Source organism: Danio rerio, chromosome 6, assembly GCF_052040795.2.
Source record: "Danio rerio strain M-AB ecotype USA chromosome 6, GRCz13ab, whole genome shotgun sequence".
Taxonomy (NCBI): domain Eukaryota; kingdom Metazoa; phylum Chordata; class Actinopteri; order Cypriniformes; family Danionidae; genus Danio; species Danio rerio.
In genome coordinates this window covers 7,922,529-7,950,071 of record NC_141026.1, presented here as the reverse complement: position 1 = coordinate 7,950,071, position 27,543 = coordinate 7,922,529, and the positions used below count along the sequence as shown (strand labels likewise).

At 36.7% G+C, this 27,543-nt stretch overlaps 1 protein-coding gene across 6 annotated transcripts; it reads left to right on the top strand.

The window, feature by feature from the left end:
• Positions 1-679: 679 nt before the first annotated feature.
• On the top strand, positions 680-27,543 carry ihhb (Indian hedgehog signaling molecule b). 6 transcript variants are annotated; one of them, XR_015492479.1, is made up of 4 exons: positions 680-1,620; positions 18,796-19,057; positions 22,442-23,351; positions 26,849-27,543. XR_015492479.1 is itself a non-coding variant. In NM_131088.1 (3 exon segments), coding segments are annotated over 3 exon segments (1,239 nt in total). In that variant the 3' UTR covers positions 23,119-23,351.

Genomic DNA, 27,543 nt, shown 5'->3' with positions numbered 1-27,543 from the left:
TATAGTTGTAGACTGATAATCTTTTTTTTTTTTTAACCGTAGTCTTTTTGCCGTCCGCATATGATTTTCTGAAGGCTGGCCAAAACAGCCTCTAATTAAAATGCAGTCAGGAATACCAGTAACATCTTCAAGCTGTCAACAGTGCGGTCACAGCAGACCAGAAAGAAATGTCTGCGCCACTGAAGGAGACACACAACTGTCATGATTTTCCTACCAGTATCGTTTGGTAATGGTTGTGGCATTTAACTGGTGATTCGTCTTCAGTGGAGAAGCCATTAGTGTTATTTTCAAGACATTAGAGTATATTTTTTGTTTGTAGAATTTAGAAAATATATTTGTCACACAAACCCATTTCATCTAAAAATGTGGTCACAAATATAATAAAACCAAAGAAATAATAAAAACACCAAACCTTTAATAATTGAAACTATTTTTATGGCTTAACTTTGCACATTAGTAACAGTTTTTTTTTTTTTGAAAATAATAATAATAAAAAATACATATATATATATACAAAAACTATAACTAATTTTCAATATGTTTTTAGTAGCCCTGTCAAAACCTTAGTGACTCTGTAAAAGCATGTGTGTGCGCGCGCGCTGATGTGTTTGCACTCCACGTCTGCTGACGTACCGCTGTCAGGCAGGCAGTACATCAGTATTGCAGGACTGGACACTTCAGGGTCCGAGAGAGCAGACCTGTAATGCGCCTCCTGTTTGTCCGCGTCTTGGCAGCCGCCGCGCGGTTGCGGCACTGGGGGAGAAGAGCAGGGCTGATAAAGCGCGTCCGCCTGAAGGGGTGGAGAGGAGGGCAGAGACAGACAGAGGGCAGGACTGCCAGGGTGCGGCTGCTTCAGTAGCATCTGAGCTCGGGTCACTTCCATTTCCACAGTGCACATGTCAAACAGCCGAGCCGGGAGCCAGAAACCGCTGCGGGGACGCGCACTCTGACCGCGGCTCTGCGCAACCAGGATCCGCCTGCAGGCGACTCTCAGCGCGCGTGCCAAGATAAACGGAACTTCTCTATTTATTCCCCCTGTCTCCGCTTTGACTGAGAGAAAGCGACTTTTACAGACCTGAGAGGAGGACCGACGGTCTGGCAAGCGAAGTCACCATCGACCGAGTCCTGGGTCTGTCGGGGTGTCTTTCCTTGCGCAAAGGGATGGCGAGAGCCAGGTGCCCTAATAAACTGGTCCTCCTCCCCCTCCGGTGATCTTGCACGGGGTCTGAAGCTGAGATTGGGGGGAGGAGGGTCGCTTAATCGTTATCTTCACCGTCTTTGACACTCCATCTTTCGGAGTGCCCGCTGGCACCGGTTGGCATGAGACTCTCCACGGCAGCGGCGCTCCTCACCGGCTTCATCTTGGCTTTCTCGCCGGCGTACGACGGCTGTGGACCGGGCAGAGGTTACGGCAAGAGACGGACTCCGCGGAAACTCACGCCTCTCGCCTATAAGCAGTTTAGTCCGAACGTAGCCGAGAAAACGCTGGGGGCGAGCGGGAGATATGAGGGGAAGGTCACCCGCAGCTCCGAGCGCTTTAAAGAGCTGACGCCAAACTACAACCCGGACATCATCTTCAAGGATGAGGAGAACACAGGTGCGGACCGCATGATGACACAGGTGAGGCATACGCACGAGCAACAGACAAAGTCGGCCAAAATATTTTTATTTATTACTTCGATGGGGTTTTATTACAAAATGCTTTATATACACTTGCAGTGAAATGATAATTCTAATCCACACGGTGTGGTTTTCTTTCTTCTGTGCACATTAAAGATTGTTTCTTTAGTAAAGTCTTTACAATTTAAGTGACTGACGAACTGTTGCAAAACTGAACTGATCTCATTCTAAAATATGACAACAGTTACATTTTTTATTTTAAAGTTATGCCTTTAAGTGTCTTTATCAATGTCATGATATAGTGCTGCCAGGTTTGAGCCTATATTTTTAAAGATTTTATTACTAATTACTCATTTTTACAATCACTGCTGCTGTGTAATTTACATTGCTTGAATGTGCTGCACATTAATTCAGTGTAGTGCTGCTTAAAGTGATAGAAACTGAAAATTCTGTCATCATTTACTCACACTTCACTTGCTCCAAACCTGTTTGAGTTTCTTTTCTCCGTTGAACACAAAAGAAGATATTCTGGTGACCAATTATTTCCATATATTTGTTTTTCCTACTATGGGATCAATGATTACCAGTTTTCTGCTTTCTTCAATCTGTCTTCTTTTGTGTTCAGATCAAGAAATAAACTCACAAAGGTTTGGAACCACTTGAGGGATAGTAAATAGTGAGTAAATCTTCATTTCATGGGTGAACTACCCTTTAAAATTAAGTTTAATGGATAGACTTCCATTCAAAGTGAAAGTAATATAATTCAAATAAACTGCAGGGATTTCTGTTAATGTGATTTACTTGAGAAGAGTTTTTCTTACACTTGTTAATAGTCTTGTTTCATTTTCTATAGACAGGAAAATAAAAAGCTTTTATGTCCAAAACAAAGCTTTTTGCTGAGCTTGAAAGGTTCCTGGAGGCACTTTTTTGGGTTCTTCACATTGCCACACCGGCGGAACCCTCTAAAGAACCTCTAGGCACCATTTCAAAAGGGGCAGTTCTCTGAGGAACTTCAAGGGTTTCTGGAGGAACCCTCTTATTAAGAATGACCAGGTCTAATAACAATAACTTATTATAATTATTGCAGCAGTTGTTGTTGTAATTATAATTGTTTTGAATGTCAAAATTTAAGAGTCTAATGAGATTAAGTGACAGAAAATTGAATTAGTCCCCTATAATAATTATCATTTTCATAATTGTACATGCCTGTGCATGTTTTTGTCTCTTTTCTGTGGCCCATTTGTATTTTAACCTTTAAAATTACTTTTACATTTTCATATTTTTTCACAATTTCCCAGTCAGTCTCCTAACAAGTTACCAATTAGACTCTAATCAATGATATTATTTTGTGTTCACAGTGAGTCACACACAAAAAAGAAAAACACACATTACATTTCAAATCATTCAAAAAGCACAAATAACTAAGCAAATGAACATGCATCTCATTTTCTGGTCGCTACAATTGTCCACCCCCCTACCCTCTCTGCAGGAACCATTATATAAGTTTACAGATCTTACAGTAACTTTTTTGGAACTTAAGTTCCTCTAATAACATTCAAAGTGCTTTAAAGTCTTAGTATAAAGAAACAGTGACTCCAGAACCTCAGTATTGACAAAAAGTACTTGTAGGATCCTAATCACTGCAAAAGGGTACAGCAAGTTCTGCAAAGACTGTCCGTGGTTCCTTGAGGAACTGCTTTTTGAGAGATAGAGCTCAGAGGCACTTTAAATACATTCTGAAGTTCTTTGAGTACTCAACAGGGTATTTGAAGCACCTTACGTTTTACAGTGTAATTTGCCCATTGCATGCGTATGTTGATATGATTTTATCACTGGGAGTTCATGAGTAGCTTTTAAATGTGTGACGGAGTCAAAACAGTGTCAAGAGCTCTCTTTATCACACTGGTGAAGGAAGATCTGCTTCAAGATGCATTTGCAACGGCAGTATTAAACTAAACAACATTACGTGTGTTTACTCATAAGTGTGCTTCATCATTTTGTAGTATAATGGTCGCGTTTTGACATCATATGCTGTTTCTGGTCCATTTAGATGTCTCTGGTCACATTATTTTAATCAAACTGCACAACAGTAAGTGTGAGACTTCTTATTTAGTGTTCAGTCTTCGCTTATATGAATAAACCGCAATAACAGAGCATGCACCAGAGTTTGTTTGAATGTTTTTTTTATTTTTATCTTTTTACCATTTTATCTCTATTGTGCATCGAACAAATAGTCCAATATACTCAAATCTTAATGTTTCATGACAGAAATGTGCATGCAACACTGTCCAGACATCAAAATAAAACAAAAACAGGATTCCAGAAGATAATAAGAGACATTTTTATTCTTCATAGCCATAATGTTAATGAGCAATTGCAAGCAAATGTCAACCATGCCATGAAAAAAAAAAGTTTTTACCAAAATTCGAAACTCGTTTCTAAGTTTATTTGTGTAAGCAAGTATTTTACAGTACTTCAGAAATACTCAAGAATGTCTCTCAATGTTTTCAAACTATTCTATTTGATTTACCAAAGTCACACAAGTGGCAATTTCACAACGTTCACATCCATAACAGAGAGGCGTCACATCAATAACGGCACTTTTTCCTCATAAATGCTAAAATGTCAAATAAAATAAAATCAGTCAAATTTGTTCTATACAGAGACAACTCTCATCTTTTTGATTAGCATTATTTCTTTGGGTTGTGCAGTTTAATTACTACAAAGAATGCTGTATACCTGTAAACTCGCCTACTTTTTTGGGCACATCCATACCGCATGTTTATTTACTTCATTTGAAGTACAACACATCTTTATAGACTGATATTTTTTTATCCCAAAACTCTGTGATCAGTTGTTTTGGACAATATAAACAAAAGTTTCAAAATAAGGTTAACAATGACTTTCCCTGTGAACTTATGTCTTGAGTTTTTACTGAAAATGTCACATCCATAACGCTGGAATTGCTCTACTCATTACAGTTCAATAGATGTGTCAGAAATGCATCTCTTTGCTGCAGATCTTTGTTTGTACATATTTCCTGCTGCTGCTTTTACACCTTTACGCAACTGTAAGCTTGTATGTTTATAAAAGTACCATCACACATAATTACGCACATACAGCAAACAAATTTAGCCCAGCACACAACACTGTTTTGGTTATTCTGAAGTCTCTAGAGGTGAATGCTAAGTAAGCTAGGGCTAAACTTTTTTTTGGGCCTGACCAGATTATCTAAGACAACTGAACAGCCAATATGAACACAGAATGACGACAGTTCATGTATCAGTGACAGTTCTATGTTATGATATTTAACATATACTGCACTATTTGTAATGCTATTATTCAATTTAACAGTGCAGTGCCCATTTTATTTGTGCCACTTTATAGATGTGTTCATGTTATTTTCTGAAATTCTGGTCGTTTTTGACTTTCATCCAAAGTGACTTGACATAACAGTGACAGATTTGAAATAGTGGTTTATTGTTAGAATATTTACTTTATGGTTTATGGCGATCTGGGAAAATGCCTTCATAAATAATCTGTTCTTACATCAGAAAACCCCTTTTAGTCCGTTCAGATTGGCATTTTTGAAATGATGCCAAATGCTCATATTTCCTGCGGCTGCTTTTACACCTTCACGCAATACTTCATATGTTGTTAAAAGTACATCACACACATACAACAAACAAATTTAGCCCAGCACACATCACTGTTTTGGTTGTTCTGTATAGGTATCTTTAGGTGAAAGCTAAGTAAACTAGAGCTAAAATTTTTGAGCTCTGACCAGATTAGCAAAGAAAACTGCTAATGTGACCACAAAATGACGACAGCTATGTTAGATTTTTAGTTTAACTCTGTTTTTTATTTAAATATGTTAGTCAGAGAGCCACAGCATCAGATACACAGAATCATTACACATCAACTGCTCCAATGTGGTGGTAGAATACAATTTTGCTCACGTTTTCTTTCTCTCTGAATAAAACAATATAATTACATATTCATGCATTAAGGAATAAAACAAAAACAAAACAACAACAACAACAACAACAACAACAACAACAACAGTACAGAGAATAAATGAATACAAATACTCAAAGGGTATAACAGTAGAAAATAAAATATATATTAAAAATAATAATAAAAAAATAAAAAAACACTCTCCATTCATAACTATGCCAGGGGCAGGGAAAATAAGTTAGCTATATACTTGCATACATATACACATACATATATACATGCTTATTTATTTTTCATTTTTATTTTAAAGTGTAAGAGGAAGGGTTGCTAGATAGTGTCAAATTTTTCAGAATTACGCTATGTTAGATTTTGAACATATATTGCACTATTTATTCAATATAAAGTACAGTGCCTATTTTATTTGTGCCACTTTATAGATGTGTTCATGTTATTTTCTGAAATTCTGGTCATTTTTGACTTTCATCCAAAGTGACTTGACATAACAGTGACAGATCTGTAATAATGGTTTATTGTTAGTATATTGACTTCATGGTTTATGGCGATCTGGGAAAATGCCTTCATAAATAATCTGTTCTTACATCAGAAAACCCCTTTTAGTCCTTTTAGATTGGCATTTTTGAAATGAAGCCAAACGCTCATATTTCCTGCTGCTTCCACCTTTACACAATTTGATTTGATTTGATTTATTTTTGAGCAAAAATATCATACATAAAATATCATAAACAAAAAGAACACATTTCAACATGATTCGAAAATGGAGTGGGATGAAGCACAAGCTTATTATTTTCCCACTCCATTTCCACATACATCATCTGCTATTACCTAAACTTATCTCTTCTTTTACTTATCTCTTCTTTTTGCATAAAAACATATTTTATAATATTGGCATCTTTGACATATGTTTGATTCCACATTCATATGTTAAAAGTACATCACACACATACAACAAACAAATTTAGCCCAGCACACATCACTGTTTTGGTTGTTCTGTATAGGTATCTTTAGGTGAAAGCTAAGTAAACTAGAGCTAAAATTTTTGAGCTCTGACCAGATTAGCAAAGAAAACTGCTAATGTGACCACAAAATGACGACAGCTATGTTAGATTTTTAGTTTAACTTTGTTTTTTATTGAAATATGTTAGTCAGAGAGCCACAGCATCAGATACACAGAATCATTATACATCAACTGCTCCAATGTGGTGGTAGAATACAATTTTGCTCACGTTTTCTTTCTCTCTGAATAAAACAATATAATTACATATTCATGCATTAAGGAATAAAACAAAAACAAAACAACAACAACAACAACAACAGTACAGAGAATAAATGAATACAAATACTCAAAGGGTATAACAGTAGAAAACAAAATATATATTAAAAATAATAATAAAAAAAAATAAAAAAACACTCTCCATTCATAACTATGCCAGAGGCAGGGAAAATAAATTAGCTATATACTTGCATACATATACACATACATATATACATGCTTATTTATTTTTTATTTTTATTTTAAAGTGTAAGAGGAAGGGTTGCTAGATAGTGTCAAATTTTTCAGAATTACGCTATGTTAGATTTTTAACATATATTGCACTATTTATTCAATATAAAGTACAGTGCCTATTTTATTTGTGACACTTTATAGATGTGTTCATTTTATTTTCTGAAATTCTGGTCATTTTTGACTTTCATCCAAAGTGACTTGACATAACAGTGACAGATCTGGAATAATGGTTTATTGTTAGTATATTGACTTCATGGTTTATGGCGATCTGGGAAAATGCCTTCATAAATAATCTGTTCTTACATCAGAAAACCCCTTTTAGTTCATTCAGATTGGCATTTTTGAAATGAAGCCAAACGCTCATATTTCCTGCTTCTGCTTTTACACCTTTACACAATTTGATTTGATTTAATTTATTTATTTTTGAGCAAAAATATCATACATAAAATATCATAAAAAAAAACATTTCTACATAATTCAAAAATGAAGTGGGATTAAGCACAAGTTTATTATTTTCCCACTCCATTTCCACATACATCATTCGTCTATTAGCTACAGTAAACTTATTTCTTCTTTTACTTATCTCTTCTTTTTACATAAAAACATATTTTATCCTTTTGGCATTTTTGACATATGTTTGATTCCACATTCATATGTTAAAAGTACATCACACACATACAACAAACAAATTTAGCCCAGCAACATCACTGTTTTGGTTGTTCTGTATAGGTATCTTTAGGTGAAAGCTAAGTAAACTAGAGCTAAAATTTTTGAGCTCTGACCAGATTAGCAAAGAAAACTGCTAATGTGACCACAAAATGACGACAGCTATGTTAGATTTTTAACATATTTGCACTATTTATTCAATATAAAATGCCTATTTTATTTGTGTCACTTTATAGATGTGTTCATGTTATTTTCTGAAATTCTGGTTATTGTTGACTTTCATCCAAAGTGACTTGACATAACAGTGACAGATCTGTAATAATGGTTTATTGTTAGTATATTGACTTCATGGTTTATGGCGCTCTGGGAAAATGCCTTCATAAATAATCTGTTCTTACATCTGAAAACCCCTTTTAGTTCGTTCAGATTGGCATTTTTGAAATGAAGCCAAACGCTCATATTTCCTGCTGCTGCTTTTACACCTTTACACAATTTGATTTGATTTGATTTATTTTTGAGCAAAAATATCATACATAAAATATCATAAACAAAAAGAACACATTTCAACATGGTTCGAAAATGGAGTGGGATGAAGCACAAGCTTATTATTTTCCCACTCCATTGCCACATACATCATCTGCTATTACCTAAACTTATCTCTTCTTATCTCTTCTTTTTACATGAAACATATTTTATCATTTTGGCATCTTTGACATATGTTTGATTCCACATTCATATGTTAAAAGTACATCACACACATACAACAAACAAATTTAGCTCAGAACACATCACTGTTTTGGTTGTTCTGTATAGGTATATTTAGGTTAATGCTAAGTAAACTAGAGCTAAACCTTTTTAGGGCCTGACCAGATCAGCCAAGAGAACTGCTGTGAACACAGAATGACAACATTAATGTTAGATTTTTAACATATACTGCACTATTTATTCGATATGAAGTACAGTGCCTATTTTATTTGTGCCACTTTAATAGATGTGTTCATTTAGTTTTCGGAAATTCTGCTCATTTAGACTTTCATCAAAAGTGACTTGACTTATAACAGAGACAGACCATCTGGAATAACGTGGTTTATTGTTAGTAGTATATTGAGTTTATGGCTCAATCACTGTGGACTTTGCTGAATGGCCTTTTCCAGGACCCTTTGTTCAGGTCACTTTTCTTTTACTACTGTCTCATAGATGAAAAACGGACACCGGTGTATGAGGACCACGGTTATTGTTGTTTTAGTGAAAATCCTTGAGTTCATTCAAGGTTTCAGCTCTTTCAGTCTGCAGAACAGAGAATATGGGGGCAGGTTTCGTCAAATTAAAGACACGGTAGTCGTCAGGTTATTTTATAACCGCATATTTGAACTTTCTCCCACGGGGCTCTTGCTCAATTTATGTGAATGAATGAACGCAAAAGGGGTGACTGTCAATAAAACGACGGGAAAGGAAACCTGAAACGTTTAATTAAAACAGTGCCGCTGCTGTTTTAAGCGCGATTGGAAAAGAAAACATTAAACTGCCCTTGTAGATTGAGCATGACCTGTGACTGTTTTAATGTTTACCCGTATGCTTCAACACGACCGCTTGTGATTAACGGCACACACCCCCCTTTTCTGACTCTCAGATATTTTTTACGACGTTGATGTGGTCCCGAGTGGAATTTATTTGACTCCAATGTCCCCCTCACCTTCAGGTATTTATATCAGCTCCTTTCCTCTGAATGCCAGCACGTTAATGTCCATAAAGCCATGTGGGAACTCGTAGATTTCACCCCGTCTTTACCTGTCACCTCTCCGCGCTCGTTTACCTGACCTTCCCGCGATTTATGAGGGCGACCGTTGGAGACAACCTCGGGTCTGTTTTTCCTTTTTATTCTGCTACTTTTTGTGTTTGTTTTCGTAGCGTACGTGTGTAAAAATAGTCGTCGGCTTCACATACGTTTAAGCCTTAATTACACACATATTTTTCTCCACCTTATTTTTGATTTTCCCTCATACAGGCTCGAGTGTTCAGGGCCCCGCGCCGCCGGTGAATGTTTGTGTAGCCCGCGGTCAGTGTGAAGGCTCTCCTCCTGAAAAACCCGTCGATCTCCGCTTTGAAAGCAAAACTAACAGAGTTCACGGGCTGATTTATGAAGTCCAGTTCACTTTTGCAACCACAACGAAAAAAGCTGAAATCCACACCGCTATGTGAATAGGCATCTATTACAGCTGGCCGAGACGCTATTCTTATCGTCCAATCCGGAGACGCGCTCTAGGAAAATGCCTTCATAAATATTGTATTCTTACATCTGAAAACCCCTTTTTGTCCATTCAGATTGGCATTTCTGAAGTGAGGCCAAACGCACATATTTCTAGTTAACCATAAACTACTGTTTCCTTCTGCAGGTCACTGTAAACCGCTTCTGCAGTTTAAGAGTTTATCAGTCAGGCTCTTTGAGATTCACTAAAAAACTTCAAGATCCAGAAGCGTATTAATTTGGGGAAATGGGAAAAACTTTAGATTTTTCATGTAGAGTGAGCATAATATGTCCATAATTGTTTCTGTCTCACAAAATCTCAGAAATAAAAATATCTGAATTTTCAAAGGAGATATTTTAAAAAAAGTCCATGCTGTTCTGTTCCATGTAATACGATATTTCCAAAAATCTTGGCATGTGCCATGAAACAAAAGTTGAATCTGTATATAAATTCTACAAACTTTTTCACAAATAACTGGCTATTCATACGCTAAATAATGCTGAGTTGTTCCAAATTTAAAAGAAGGGCACCCATGATAAATATCTACTTTTATAAGCTGTTTGGACAGAACTGTGTGCATGTATAGTGTTTCCACTGTCATATTGGGAGTGATATAAACACAATAAGTCTTTTTTTTATTTCCTGATATTAAAATGGTACCCAAAACCCAGTGATTTGAGGCCCACTGAAATGTGAGGTAGGAGTGTGGTTTTTCCCTGCCCACCAAATTGATTGACAGGTGCCATGTTTCCATAATAACATCTATACACATGTCCACAAATAAACTGGGATTAAAATATCTGTTCAACTCTCTGTGATTTTTTTTAAGTTTAAAATGTTTTTAAAGCATGTTTAATAAAGATAGTAAAATCAATATCTAATTCTAAACCACTATGATGGCCACAGCCGCATGGTGTCAGTAAATAAAAAAATGATAAAATAAATAAATAAATAAACACATATATATATATATGTATATATATATATATATATATATATATATATATATATATATATATATATATATATATATATATATATATATATATATATATATATATATATGTGTGTGTGTGTGTGTGTGTGTGTGTACGGCATTTGTGTGTGATTCATCGTTTCAGAAAGGCTTGAATAAACTCCACCACAAATGCATCAAATAAACCTACTTGTTAGGTTTGATCTATGTGAGAATGGCAGGCATGAATGACACTCGCAAGAGAAATTTAAGAGAAATTTAAGATGTCAAAAAGCATGTACAGCGGCCTCTGGTGGATTCGCAAAAACAAAAACTGCAAGAAGATGAATGGGATGTATTTGGCGCTCTCCAGAAATATATAGCGGTGCGTTTTCAGAATAAGCCTGAGTTTAAGTAATTCTATTCTTGTTTATGAGGCTGTTTGCTAAGGTTTATTTGTGTTTAGTTGACTAAAGATGGCAAACAACCCTCTAATTCCGTCAAAACTAGCTACGTTTACTATTTTATGTCAATTCTGTTATTTGTCTTCATCCGTATATGATAAAACGAAATTGATACGTCAAATTACATATATGAGATCTTTTGTGTTGACATGAAAACGACATGTCTGATTCCTTTTTCAAAAATATTAGATTTTTATGTTATTTTCCAAAGTTCTGTTACCAACGTACACACTTTCTCTATCGAGATAACTTTCACAAACACAACTTTTAAGAATTCTGAAGAATAAAAAGTCTTTAACACCAATAGGCTTCCAGCTATTTCTGTTCCATGTAATGAGCAACTGCCTTTTTTAAGACATGGGGGGAAAATATTTTTGTCTTAGAATAAAACATTTAAAAAATAAATATTGCAAAAAGCAGGTTTACGTCAGGACGATGAAATCAGAAACGCAAAATGCTTTTGTTTTCTGCAGCGCTGCATAGCAGAGGCTTTTAAATGAAACATTTAGTTTCATGTGTAGCCATAAGACTTTAGATTTGGAAATGCTTTTAAAAATCTGAGAAAAACACACAATTTCAATGGGATCTCTAGAAGAAACCAAATCTTGCATGTTGCACATATATTTTTACATGGTTCTGCATACAAGCAGTGTTGGTTCACTTTAAAAAGGTATTTAATAATTACTGATTACATCAACAAATCTGTATTTAAATTACTTGTCTAATTAATATGTCAGAAAAGTAGTTTAATTACGCAATTGGGAATTGAATTGCTTGACTCAAAAGACATTAGAACGTCTAAAAACTTGAAAGATTTAAAGTTTAAAGTTGGTGGTTGGGTGTCGCTGGGGCACTTCAGATCCTTTTGGAAGGGCACTTTCTATCCAAGACTAAAAAGGGCATGTGCACTGAACAGGTTGAGCCCTATGTGTGCACGTGCCTGAAGCTTTGATTTAACGGGCAACTTTCCGCATGGGAGTCGGTTGCTCTAGCAAGGAGGCTAAAGATCATGGCCTCTAGCATCTGTCGTCAGATGCACAGAAGTGAAGTTTACCTGCACAGCACTTTACTAGCTGACCTCTGCTACACTCATTCCACTAAACCTCACTCCCATCAGGGTCACAGCGCCAATGTAACCCTACCGGTCCTACTGCCCCCAACCCGTTCCGAGCTGGGATCGATCCGGCGACTTTTTGCATGGGAGTTGGTTGTTCAGCCAAGGAGGCTAAAGACCATGGCCTTACTAGCTGGCCTCTGCTACACAACACACACTGTAAAAAGATCTGTAAACAAACACACAAAGACACACGCTCACTAACTTTTCTTCAGCTTATTCCCTACTCCCAGGGCTCGCCACAGTGGAATGAACCACCAATTACTCAATCCAGCCGCAACCCAGAACTCACAACACAACCCCTAGTGCTGGGAAACACCCCCACACTCTCCCATTCACACACTACATTATAAATAGCTGTAATAAAAATGAACCGTATTCCCTTACTTTACCTTTTCAGTGGTGAATTAAGTCATTTAATTACAGTAACCGGTTACTCTGTAACTCATTACATCCAGGCATGCATATTGAAGTGTGGGAGAGTGCATTATCATTGTTGATGTTTTGCCTGTAGTCTAAGCATTCGCTTCTGTACATGTTTGGGTTTCAGCGACACTCAGAGACTCAACAGAAAAACCAAACACACTTTTGAATCTCCTTTCCCTGTTCCATATACCGGCCCTGGACTATATGATGGTCCGAAATCCATACAGATGCAGCACGGCTCTGAAATAAGAGCTTGTGGTTTTGGGTCAAACCAAATATGGACAAACTAAACTGTAGGGTTAAAAACATATATATATATTTAAGAAAAACAACAACAACAACAGACTGTTGTCATATTTGAACCAATTATTTTTAAAACAACCTAGAATTTTGTTTTTTAGAGTGTAGTTTTAGTTGTTTGTCTTAAAATACACCAATTATTTCAGGATATTTCAAATATTTGTTGATATTTGACAGTAAAAAGTAGCTTCGATAATTCCAAGCAGCTTCGAATTATGAATGTTTAGTATCTAGTATAGCCAATTTTTAGATCACACTCTACATAAATGTTTCATTACGTTTTCATACTAACGTATTTACTGACATTTACTAATTATTAACATTGTGTGAAGAATTTAATAATCATAATTCAACATTTACTAATGCATTATAAACATCCAAATTTCTGCTTGTTAAAGGTGCAGTATGTAAGTTTGACACACAGTGGTGAAACTAGGTATTGCATGCATGGTTTAAAACACGCGAGCGCAGGTTGCCAGTTTAACACCATCAACAGAAGTGTGCTTTACTATTGAGTCTAAAGGCTGATTTAAGTTCTGAATAAAAGCAACGGCATGCAATAGAAAGAATATTTTCCATATTAAAAGGAGTTTTTGAATTAACCAAGACCTTAAATTTTCACAGTATTTTAGAAATGACTTCTATTTCTTGCAGCTGAACAACAGGATAAACTGACAATGAACACCTCAAGTACACCTCATGTGCTTTATTCAGTGTTAAATGCTAATAGTGTGAGTTTGAAGGCCATTTTACATGACAATTATTGCCATAATACTGAAAGCAGCAGCAGATAGTTCAGCTCAGATCTTGAAAATAAAATAAACAGTTTGAAACTGAACTTTAGAACATATCAGTGACTCGGCATCTACATTTAATAATGTTTAAGAGGTTTAATATGTTTTATTTAGATTATAAACCTTATCACGTTGTTGGAGTGCAGTGAGTGCACTATTCTGTGCTTCTGAATGGCTGTATTTAAATTTCTGTCACGTTTCGTCTGGTGCAAACAGCACAAATTTTTAATCACTGCGTAACTCCTCACGTGGTATGTTATTAGGATACGGGGTTACAATATAACCTGCTCACCTAATGTTTATGTTCATATGATTTAAATTTATTTGCTAATTAATAACCAGCCTCACGTGGAACTCTGAATCTGCTTCTCACTTCGGAGTCTGCTACGGTCCACCGGAGGTCGCATTTCGATCGCGAACACACTTTGGGAGTCTTCCTGACTGAATGAAACACGCAGTTTTCCATCAAGGCAACCCAGGGTGCTGAAATATAATTGGCAAAACTGGGAGTGGTCTGGTTAATAAACCAAAACTAAGCAGCCCGATCTCTCGAGAAAACGTAAGTATATTACATTTTGCCAGTTTAGTGGCTAATTTGAGTTCAGTCGTACGAAATGGTACGATTTTAAAAAGGAGGCGTGGCACCTAACCCCACCCCTAAACCCAACAGTCATTGGGGGGTGAGCAAATCATACTAAAATGTATGAATTAGATCCTACGAATTCATAAGAATTAGCCACTAAATAAAAAAGTTACGAATTGCCGTGAGATTGTGTTGAAACAAAGACACATGTCCCGGCACGTAACAGACATTTTCAAAGCAGAATATCTGACCAGCATTGCTTTTCAAATAATCAAGAATATTCACTTAGCATGTTTCTTAAATATCTGCAAGCATATTATGATATTTTCATGCTTCAGAAGAGTCAAGAGCATACATACAGCACCTTTAACATTAGCTAATGCACCGTGAGTTAACATGAAATCCATACAGATGAAGCACAGCTCTGAAATGCAGATCATAACAACAAATCACTGAGCTCAGAACTCAAACAGATCATCCGCAGAGCTTTATAAAGTAGCTATTGAGTGGAAAGGTGGGTCTCCAATTCTGAGGACAGAAATAGACGGTTTGATGGCACGGCTATGTAGTGAGGACTTAAAACAGCGACATCAAAGAATCTCTGCCGTCACTCAGTAAGCAATTTGTGACCACTTAGTTGGTGGTTATCCAGTGACCTTGCATGTCTCGTGGCCTCTGGTTGAGACGGGGATTTATCAGGCCATGGGCTCCGAGTGTTTGTGCTAACCACAAATGCGTCACTTCTACAAATGCCCGCCGGGATTATATTTGCCATTGCTCACTGCGTTTCTCACCTAGCAACTGCCCGCCACTGGCTTTTTCGCACGAACTCAACAAAATCCATGCTTCTTGAAGGAAATTCACAAAGTGGAGGATAGTTTCATAGTCAGGCACGCAAAGCAAACTCCTTCTGTTTGTTTAATTGTTAACTTGGGTTTCAGAGTTCAGTTGGGTTTAAATTCTGTCACACTTACATTGTGGCCTACATTTTTATGCCTTTTGTTAATATTTTATTCAAGATTAAAATATTGATAAACAAGATTATTCAAGATTATAAGATATTCATTCATTCATGTTCCTTAGGCTTAGTCTCTATTTTTAGAGGTTGCCACTATGGAATGAACCACCAACTATTCCAACCTTTTTTTTTTTACGCAGCAGATACCCTTCCATCTGCAAACCAGTATTGAGAAACACTCAGACACACTTATTCACACACACACACACACACACACACACATACAATACGGACAATTTAATTTATTCAGTTCACCTATAGTGGATGTCTTTTGACTGTGGAGGAAACCAGAGCACCTGGAGGAAACCCACATGAACACAGGGAGAACATGCAAACTCCACACATAAACGCCAACTGACCTAGCCTGGACTCGAACCAGCGACCTTCTTGCTGTGAGGCAACAGTGCTAGCCACTGTGCCGCCCATTTGAAGATATTCATTCATTCATTCATTCATTTATTTTATTTTCCGGCTTAGTTCCTTTATTAATCCAGGGTCATTACAGCGGAATGAACCGCCAACATATCCAGCAAGTTTTACGCAGTGGATGCCCTTCCAGCTGCAACCCATCTCTGGGAAACATCCACACACACACTCATTCACAAACTTATACACCATGGACAATTGAACCTACCCAATTCACCTGTACCGCATGTCTTTGAACTGTGGGGGAAACCGGAGCACCTGGAGGAAACCCATGCGATTGCAGGGAGAACATGCAAACTCCACACAGAAACGCCAACTCAACCAGCAAAGGCTCGAACCAGCTACCTTCTTGCTGTGAGGGCGACAGCACTCATTCAATGGAGCGAATGTTTACAAGTGTTGAGTCCCGTGAAGGTCCAGATGAAAGGTTTTGTTTTGTGTTTACCTCATGGTCAAAGTTGTTGTATGTCCACCGGTTCCTGCCTCAAAATGAGCGAGTTTGAGCCACTTGTACATTGAGGAAGCATTCATAAAAAACAAAACACCAGTGAAGAAACTCGACACAGAGGAACATAAACACCTTCTGCCAGCTAGCGTTTTAAAAGTGTTATTGCAGAGCAACAGAAACAGAGCACAGAAGTATAAATGCATGGCAACGCGTATTCGTGCAAGGCGTGCACCGTGGGTCAAGCCGATCACAGAAGAACAAACCAGGCTTCACAGTTTAAAACTGTGGTCACACTGCACTTTTCACCCCATAGGCTTCCATTCATACCTATGCGCATGCAGCATACTGGAAATGCAAGCTTGTGCAATGAGTTTCGCATGTCACTGGGTTCCAGAGTTCAAGCTTGACACTTGGCAGGGCCATGTAGAGATCCTTTAATGTGCTCAAAGTGAAGACCCGGGGTGGTGATCTCAAACTGAAGAGTGGGTTGGGGGTAGGGGTAGGGGGATAGGGATGTTTGGGTGTTAGGGATGTCTGGGTGTTGGCGATCGAGAACTGAAGGGGCGCTTACAATAATTTGAGGGGCACTTTCATGGGATTGCGTGAGACCAATAGGATCAAAATGTGACTGCGCTTATCTTTTATCCTGCTCCTTTCCATGACAGAATCGAACTTGAAAGGGTTCGATTCTGGTAAAGAACGGTTCCAGAAAAGCAGGTAAGAAAAAAACAAGTGAATTAGAGGATGAGAATGTGGTAAAATCTGAAAATGTGTTAAAAAACCGGCAGCCGCGAGGGCTTTTTCTGGATTGTTTTAGAAAACACTATCGGTTGGGTTTAGGGAAGTGGGTGTTCAGGTCAATCTGTGCTTTTGAAAACACTATCGGTTGGGTTTAGGGAAGTGGGTGTTCGGGTCAATCTGTGCTTTTGAAAACACTATCGGTTGGGTTTAGGGAAGTGGGTGTTCGGGTCAATTTGTGCTTTTGAAAACACTATCGGTTGGGTTTAGGGAAATGGTTGAGCAGGTCAATCTGTGTGAAAAAAATGGTTGGCTTTTAGTAGCTCTGCACCATAGAATTTTTAGTTGCTAGTTCTGATTGCTGACCCACCAAAGACTGTCCAATTAGAGATGAGGCGAAGATGAACATTTGTGTGAACAGCCTATTTATTGTCACCACTCAACTGACTGGATTGTTGACACTTGTGTTGTGGTTTTTCTATAATAAAAACACAATGAAATGAATATGAATATACATAATGATAATCAAACTAATTACAATAGTAAAATATAGCCAATTACACAGCATGAAACATTAAACTTGATAATAAAATAATGTGCAAATGATTGTGGGCAAAATGTGACAAGCTGCTAGTTCAATATACTTCATCATGCATGTATGTAACTTGATACCTTGTTAACAGAGCCCAGATTGTACAGCGCCTCACTCACAAAGGCTATAATGGCGCATGCGCCTAGCAGATTGTTTACAACAAAGGATTTGGTGACACTTCAAATAGGAAGATAACACAGGCTGATAAACATTAAGTGGAACTCTAATACACACAATATGTGAATATATAGATATATAGAAGTGTTAAAATATGAATTATGGGGTACTGTCACACTTATTATGGATTAACGCACACACATCACAGCATCGCAACGTCACAGCCATGTCCCGCTACATTAGAAACTGAAAATCTGTTTGGGAGGGGAAGATTGCGTAGTCAAAGATCCTGGATGCTGATTGGCTCTGGTAACGTGTTCTGGTGTGTGCGGGCGCCTCGTCATAAAGGACTAGAGACAGAGGTTAGAATTGTGCTTATAAGCTACAGCCTTTTTACACTGTGCTTTTGAAAGCACTATAGGTAGGATTTAGGGAAGGGGGTGGTTGGGGAATCAATGACCTCTCTAATAATTCAGTCAGTCAACAGCGGCCTCTGGTGGAAGAGCAGGTGTGGATGCCACTCGCGGGAGAAATTTGAGATCTTAAAAAGCATACAAAGCGGCCTCTGGTAGTTTTGCGAAAACAAAAAAGTAGCTCCTGGACATATTCGGTACTCACCAGAAATATATATAGGGATTCAAAATGAGCCTGGGTTGATTTTTTTATGTTCAATCCACATGTAAGTTTGTAAAATCGATTAACTGTGTTTGGACAACATGAAGGTATATTGTGGAACCCAGCATTTTTTACAGTGCATTTAACAATAATAATATCTGATTGTGTTTGTCATTTGTTGCTTTTGGCAGCGCTGCAAGGATAAGCTGAACTCTCTGGCCATCTCGGTGATGAACCTGTGGCCCGGTGTGCGTCTGCGTGTGACGGAGGGCTGGGATGAGGACGGACATCACTCTGAAGAATCTCTGCATTATGAGGGCAGAGCGGTGGACATCACAACCTCGGACCGCGATCGCAACAAGTACGCCATGCTGGCTCGTCTTGCGGTGGAAGCAGGCTTCGACTGGGTCTATTACGAATCCAAAGGCCACGTACACTGCAGTGTCAAATCAGGTGAGAGGACGCAAACTAGTCCTTATAAATGAGCATACACAGTTATCAGATATTTTTCTGAGCAAAACAGGGAGGAACTAAATAATCTAAATAATTCTAAATAGTTAAAAAAAAAATGTATTTCCCAAATGATGTTTAACAGAGCAAGGAAATTTTCTTTAATATTTTCTATAATATTTTTTCTTCTGGAGAAATTCTTATTTGTTTTATTTTGGCTTGGAAAAAAAGCAGTTTTTAATAATAAAAAAAAACATTTTATGGTCAAAATTATTAGCCACTTCAACCATTGATATACAATGACGTGCCTAATTACTGTGACTTGCCTAATTAACCTAGTTATGCCTTTAAATGTCACTTTAAGTTGAATACTAGTATCTTGAAAAATATTTAGTCAAATATATTGTACTGTAATCAGGGCAAAGGCAAAATAAATCAGTTAATAGAAATGATCTATTAAAACTATTATGTGTAGAAATGTGTAGAAAAAAAAACTTATTTCCTTTAAATACAAATTGGGGGAAATAATATACAGGGGGTTAATAATTCAGGAGGGCTAATAATTTTGACTTCAACTGTAGGTATAGGTCATTAAAAATGAAATTAAAACCTGTTGTCTACTCTGACCATAAATGTAGGTATGTAGGTAAATCAACTTTTTGGTTTGGTAAAATTTTAGATCAGATTTTTAGATTTTAAGCTACCAACTTGTCTTTGGTGATTCATACAATATTAGACAGCAGCTACCAGCATTGTGAGAATGAAAAAAATACGTTACTAAAGATGCACTGAGGCAAAGCAAAACAATTATCTATTCAAGAAACTGCACATTATTTCTGAACATTTTTGCCAATAGCTTTGACTGGCATTTTCTGAATCTTCAAATACAAAGGTTTAGGCTGAAAATCTTCTTTGATGTTCTGTTTATTAATAAACGTCTCCTGCATCTTTCATTGCTGCCATAAAGAAGTATCTATACTAATATGGATATGATGCAGATAATAATTATATAGTATAATTACATAGTATATATATATATATATATATATATATATATATATATATATATATATATATATATATATATATATATATATATATACATACACACACACACACACACACATATATATATATATATATATATATATAATATATATATATATATATATTATATATATATATATATATATATATATATATATATATATATATATATATATATATATATATATATATATTTTTTTTTTTTTTTTTTTTTTTTAAGTCCTAATATTAATTTCGTCACAATTTTGACTTAGCATTTATAAGTTAAATTCATAATTATGACCTTCAAATTTATGATTTTGACTTGGAAACAATTTAATTAATCATTTAAATTTAATTTCTATGGTATGCTATAACTTTTCATTTTTATCTCAGACTTTTCACTTTGTCTTTGTTTATCTTTAAAATCAATTGCTGTCAAATTTTCTCAAAAATTTTCAGTTTTAATTTTTAGGTTGATTTTGGGTTTATTGCATTGAGAAAAGTGGGTGTTGCTTATGGCACTGTTTAGGATGATTTATTTTTATGAAAACATGACTTCAGATAATGAAAGGATTGCTAAGGCATTTGTGACCCTGGAGGACATAACCAACCTTATATTGCACATATATATTTCTGGAAATAATCAAAAATACATTGTCTGGTCAAAATAAATCTCTCTTTAATGCCATAAATCAATAAAATGATGAGTAAAGTTAATGTTCCATGAATACCTTTTGTAAATCTTTAAGCTTATTTTTTGGTTAGTAATATGCATTGCTAAGGAATTAACTTTACAGGCAATTTATACATCATTTTTAGATCCCTCACATTCCAGATATACAAATAATTGAGTCAAACAGTCCCCTACATCAATGGAAAGCATATTTATTCAGATTTAAGACTAATTTTGTGGTCCAGCGTCATTTGCATTTCAGATTATATACTGTTTTTTTTTCATTATAGAACAGTTTTAAAGCCAGATTTACTAAAATTACTTTGAAGAATAAAAAAATGAAATATATTGATTCATTTTCCTCAAATCAATTCACACTTATTAACTATATAAAACAAAAAAATATGCTAATTTTAAATCATTTTAAGCTAACCATAACTAACAAAGCTTCTCACAGTCATGTAATGTGAGAAGATGAAGCCAAGCTTTGAGTGCATGTCTATGGAGACACAAGGAATCACGTCAGGTTCCTGGTTCAGCACACACTATTGATTATTATGGGCTTTCTAATAAATAGAGCCTTGGACGATTCATCTTATGGTACCAAATATAATTTATTTGCGTCAAAAGATTAGATTTAAACAGCACAGGCTTGCAGCACTGGGCCGTATAACAAATACACACTCTATTCACCATTTCTAACATCTACTTTCACCTTTCTTACTTTCCTGCTATGCTTTACCCTGATCCTTATTTTCATTCAAGACTACACAGGCTTCATGTAGCATTTAGCTTTTAGCATCGATAACATGCTATTTAATATGTTGTAATGCTAAAAATGAACCAGGATGGGGACAAAACAGTGGGAAAGCAGATTGTAAAATGTAAATTTCTATTACTTATAATGTAGAATACCGATTTAATTATGGCAAAAACATCATTAATAAAATATTGTGTTTTAGCCATTAGCAGGACCACACAATGCCAAAGACTTGGGATAATTAGAGCCCTTGCACTTTAGAAACTAATACATCTGCATGCTTGTTTATTAATATTAATTAATTCATGAATTAATACTTCTGCTAATAATTAAGATAAGAATAATCATCTACTTTGTTTAAATCCACTCTGCTTTAGCAAAACAAAGTCTACAAACTACATATAAACATGGCCAATATTGGTTTTATTTGCATATATTGAATTTCATAATAAAGGCTTTAATATTCATGATCTCTTTCTCTGTTTTCCCAAATTTCCCTTTCTTTTCCCCCTCTTTCTCCTGTTTTTCTTCTGCCCAGATCGTTATGCAAATCAGCTGTCCCTGACATGATCAGAAGAAGCATATAATACTGTATATTGTTATGTATATACTGTAATTTGTACAAAATCCTATAGTCCAAAGAGGAAAGACTGCTGGCAGTGCCAGTCAAAGTCAGAATCAGTCCACTAGGAGGCGCTCAAACCCCAATGAAGAGGAAGTAAAAGTTCCACTTTGAGGATCCTATTTACCACCTGAACCAGTCTTGAGGAAAACCCCATAGGACCAAGCAATGAACGAAGGGTGGAAAGGCCAGAGGTATATCAGTCAAAAGTGGAGATTAGAAACAGGGCCAGGGCACTGAATCCGTTCTACATCTAAATGCTTTCCCTTTTCTCTCCATTCCTCTCCTCCATTCCTTCCGTAGAGCATTCAATAGCAGCAAAAACAGGCGGCTGTTTTCCTGGAAGGGCTCTGGTGACCATGAAGGATGGTTCCCATCGACAAATCCGTGATTTGCGGGCAGGAGACTTGGTTCTGGCCTCTGAGGGAAGCGACGGGACAGGAGACCTCATCTATAGTGAAGTCCTCACCTTTTTGGACCGTCGCCCCATTACCCAGAAGCACTTCTATGTGATCCGCACTGAGGATGGGGCCAGCGTGTCTTTAACAGCGGCTCATTTACTGTTTATCAGGGTTGGAAACTGCTCCAACAGGGGGGAACCCAAACCAGGAGCAGTCCGGACGATATTTGCCAGCGATGCTCAAGTGGGTCAGTGTTTGCTGCTGGGTAAACTCAGGAAGCGTTTTTCACAGATCACTCATGTTGGGGTTCGGGAGGACCAGGGGTTATACGCTCCACTTACTGCTCATGGGACTGTAGTGGTGAACGATGTGCTCACCTCTTGTTATGCTGCGGTGAACAGGCAAAGACTTGCTCATTGGGCTTTTGCACCTCTACGCTTGCTGTATAGCTGGACCGGACCAGATCAGGTCCTTAAGAATGGCTTACACTGGTACTCTCAGGTCCTGATAGGTTTGGGAAAACTACTGCTAGAATCAGAACTCTTCCACCCTTTGGCCTTAGAGGCAACAGAGAGATGATGGATTGAAATGAAACGCAGGGATTGGTGGAGATAGTTGTCAAAAGACATGATCACAAGCTCAGGGTTTGTGATGTAAAAGGTCACCTTGATGTCAAAACGACATCAAAAACACATTAAAAATGTCAAAAATGGAAATTAATTTGATGTCAGTTGAACAGTGTTGCCAACTTAGTGACTTTGTCGCTATATTTAGCGATAATTTTAGACCCCCCTAGCGGCAAATTAAAAAAAGTGACTTTTTTTGGTGTTACTAGACATTTTTATTGACTCTTAAGTGTCCATACTGTACCGTTCTCACTGATCTGCTTCTCCTTTGTTTTAAATTTAACAATTTAATTTGACAGGGGCGAAGCAGTGGCGCGGTAGGTAGTGCCTTTGCCTCACAGCAAGAAGGTCGCTGGTTCGAGCCTCGGCTCAGTTGGCGTTTCTGTGTAGAGTTTGCATGTTCTCCCTGCATTCGCGTGGGTTTCCTCCGGGTGATCCGGTTTCCCCCACAATCACCAAAGACATGCAGTACAGGTGAATTGGGTAGGCTAAATTGTCCATAGTGTATGAGTGTGTGTGTGAATGTTTCCCAGGGATTGGGTTGCCGCTGGAAGGCATCCGCTGCTTAAAAACTTGCTGGATAAGTTGGCGGTTCATTCTGCTGTGGTGACCCCGGATTAATAAAGGGACTAAGCCGACAAGAAAATGAATGAAGAATTTAATTTGAACATTTATTCTTTTCTTGTTCACAATCACAGTCATATTTTTGTGAGTTTCGGTACAGAGATTTCTGCAAATTCACTAAACATCTATACTGATTAGGGATGTCCCGATTAAGTTTTTTTGACCTTGAGTCCGAGTCATTAGATTTTGAGTATCTACCGATACCAAAACCCGATCCGATACTTCTAATATACATAAAAAAATTAAAGAAGAATGAAGAAACAGTTCCAGGATGGAGTCAATCCATTGTGCGGTAAGGCTTAGTAAAGACATGGGAGCTATGGTTGAACTCAATATGTCTATGGTGAACGAAACATGGGGTACATCTTATAACAGGACAAGTAGTTTGTCTAAACTCTTATAAAGAGCTGGCAGAGCTTTCTCTGTGAAATAGTGGCGAGACGGCTTTTTAAATTGAGGTTCTACATTTGTTTGAAGGTGTCTTATCAGGTTTGTTGTGTTAAATGAAGCATTTTCCTTTCCACCTCTTACAATGTCAAGTTTACACATCTCACAATACATATCAATGGCAATGTTGTCGTCATCATCTTTATAATACATCCATGCAGACCGCAGATATACTCGCGATTTCTGCTTTATATATATATTCGAGTCCTGATCAGGAGATAACCGATTCCGATCGAGTCTGAAACTGCATGATCTGGCTTGATTTCCGATCATGTGATTGTATCTGGACATCCCTAATATTCAAACAACAGTACATTTAATTAAATTGACATACATACATACATAAAGCATAGTGCAAATATAAATACCTTTTTATTAACCATAGGCTGTTAAACAAACAGAAATGGTTGGACGTGATGACGTCAGTAATATGCAAATTGACATATAAAGAAATCTAGTGACATTTAGCGACTTCTCAGACAGAGCTTAGCACCTTTTCATTCAAAATAGTTGGCAACACTGCAGTTGACTACCTAGATATCAAAAAGACATTAAATTAACATCAAGCATGATGTCAAAAAACATCCACACATTGATGCCCCTTTGACTATAAAAATAATGACAGAAAAACTATTATAAGAAACGTTTCATTCATCTGAAAGCTTCCAATTTTACACTACATGTAAACTACACTCTCAGAAATAAAGGTACAAAACCCATCGCTGGGGCTGTACCATTTTTAAAAGGTACATCTTTGTACTTTACAGCTTTTTTTTTTACACCTACAATGGGTGATTACTTAATGATTTCTGAAAAGAAAGGTATTTTAATATATCATTAGAATTACCATATTTTGTTTGCACCAATAGCCTAGTGGTTGAGTGCACCGACATTTAGCACCATGGTGCTCACAGCGACCCGCGTTCGATTCCCGGCTCGAGGTCCTTTGCCGACCCTACCCCTCTCTCTGCTCCCAATACTTTCCTGTCTGCAACCTTATCTGTCCTTTCCAAATAAAGGTAAAAAAAACCTCAAATAATTATAAAAAAATGACCATATTTTATCCATATAACCGACTGAAGATAAAAATAGTCGTTTTTAGTTACAGCCTTTCGTTTTTTATTTTTTTTAATTTTATTTTTTATTGTGACCCTTGGTGTGATTACATTATATTAAAGACACAAAAAGTGTCTTGTTTGATTTTATGGCACCGGGTTAAACTTTCTGGCACATTTACAGCACTCATATACATTCTTAAAAATTAAACAAAGAATAGACTTGGGCCTATTTTTGCATGTAAGGTTTCTATATTTATAACCACGACAGAGGATAATTGGGGGTCTCGAGTCATTGTTATTTTAAGGGTCGCGGGCTGAAAAGTTTGTCTACTTAAGGTACTATAAGGTACACATTTGTACTTTTTATGTATTAATATGTACCTCTTGAAAATGTACCGCCCTAGTGACAGATTTTGTTTTTTCATTTCTGAGAGTTCACTGTGATGTCAAATTGACATTTATTGGCATCAGAAAACATCACGAATCAGACAGGACTGTCCGGTCAATTAAATTAGTTAGATATCAATTTGATGTCGTTTTGACACCTAGGTAGTAAATTTTCATTAAACTAGTTTGCATTTTTGACATTTATTAATGTGTTTTTTTATGTTGTTTTGACATCAAGGTGCCCGCTGGGTTAGTTTAATTTCATTTACACACCTTCAGGTCATTGGTTTAAAACACAAATGATGATGTTTTTTTATCAAATCGAAGAGATTTTTTAAAAGTCTGTTCACCCAAACCTCAAAACATGAAATATTCATAAAGAGATTAGCAAAACATGCACACTTACTCAAGTGGTTTACAGTCATTTAGGGAGAAACATTGTACTTATAAGCAGGGTGCAAATTATACAGGTGATTGGTGGGGGTCTATTTTTCAGTAAGGCTAATGTTAGTTTGTGTAAAACAAGCTGAATCAAATGTATGTATTTATTTAAATCACATCTAATTTATAAATAAAAACGTATTTTAAGTTTTCAGTGTTTTGAGGGATATTTAGTGTATTCTGCCCAACAGTATACACTGATTAGCTGTTATAGTAGTTACTGTAGGATGAATTATATAAACTAAGGATCTATTTTGACTTTACTATATCTTCTGTATGTAGAAACTGATTTATGAGAAAACAGTCTTTTGAACACTTATCGCTGGTCCACATCTGCAGTTTCAGACTGTTTATTGAATATTTTCCTGCATAGACTGATTGGCACGATTATGCATTCACAGTGGTATGAACCATTGTAGGGGTGGTCAAATGTGTAAATATTAATTCATTTTCGGCTTAGTACTTTTATTAATCTGGGGTCACCACAGCAGAATGAACCACCAACTTATGCAGCATATGTTTTTACGCAGCGGATGGCCTTCCAGCTGCAACCCATCTCTAGGAAACATCCATACACACTCATTCACACTCATACACTACGGGCAATTTAGCCTACCCAATTCACCTGTACGACATGTCTTTGTACTGTGAGGGAAACCAGAGCATCCGGAGGAAACCTGCAACATGCAAACTCCACACAGAAACATGCCAACTGACCCAGCCGAGGTTCAAACCAGCGACCTTCTTGCTGTGACAGCACTACTTACTGAGCCGCCATGTGTATTCATATGATCTATTATTTTAATTATTATTATTATTTAAAATACAGATCAGAGCGAACTATTTCTCAGTTTTAAAAGCCTGAACCCTTATACATTTTGTTTTAATGTGCTTCAGGGGGATCAAGCAGGTTATTAAGAGGGTCACCCCCCCCCCCAAACACCCCTGTAATTTGCACCCTGCTTATAAGTAATTTATCTGTTTATACATGAGCTAGAAAAGTATTTAACATCCAAAAATGATGTACAATACAATTAAACTGTAAAACTGAACAGATTACAAAGTGACCTCTTGTCTTGCGCTTTCCTGCAAGAGACCAAACTTCATCTGTGCCTTATGTTTGTTCTCCATAATCCAGTCTCTATCCTCATTAGATTGTCATTTGTCTTATCTGTTCAACTAATTAAAGAAATGTGCTTTGTGATATCCTCAAGTAATATAAGGTATTCAGGTAAAGTATTTAAAAATCTATTTTTGAAATTAAACTTTATACAAATTATTTATTTTGTCTCACATATGGTCTTTTTGACTGTTAGCGTCTCTTTAGTTCATTCATTTCCTATCTGCTGGATGTCTTCCCTTTGTCAGAGTTTTCTATTGTATGTATTTCTGGTACTTGTAATAAAAACAAATAACCTCAA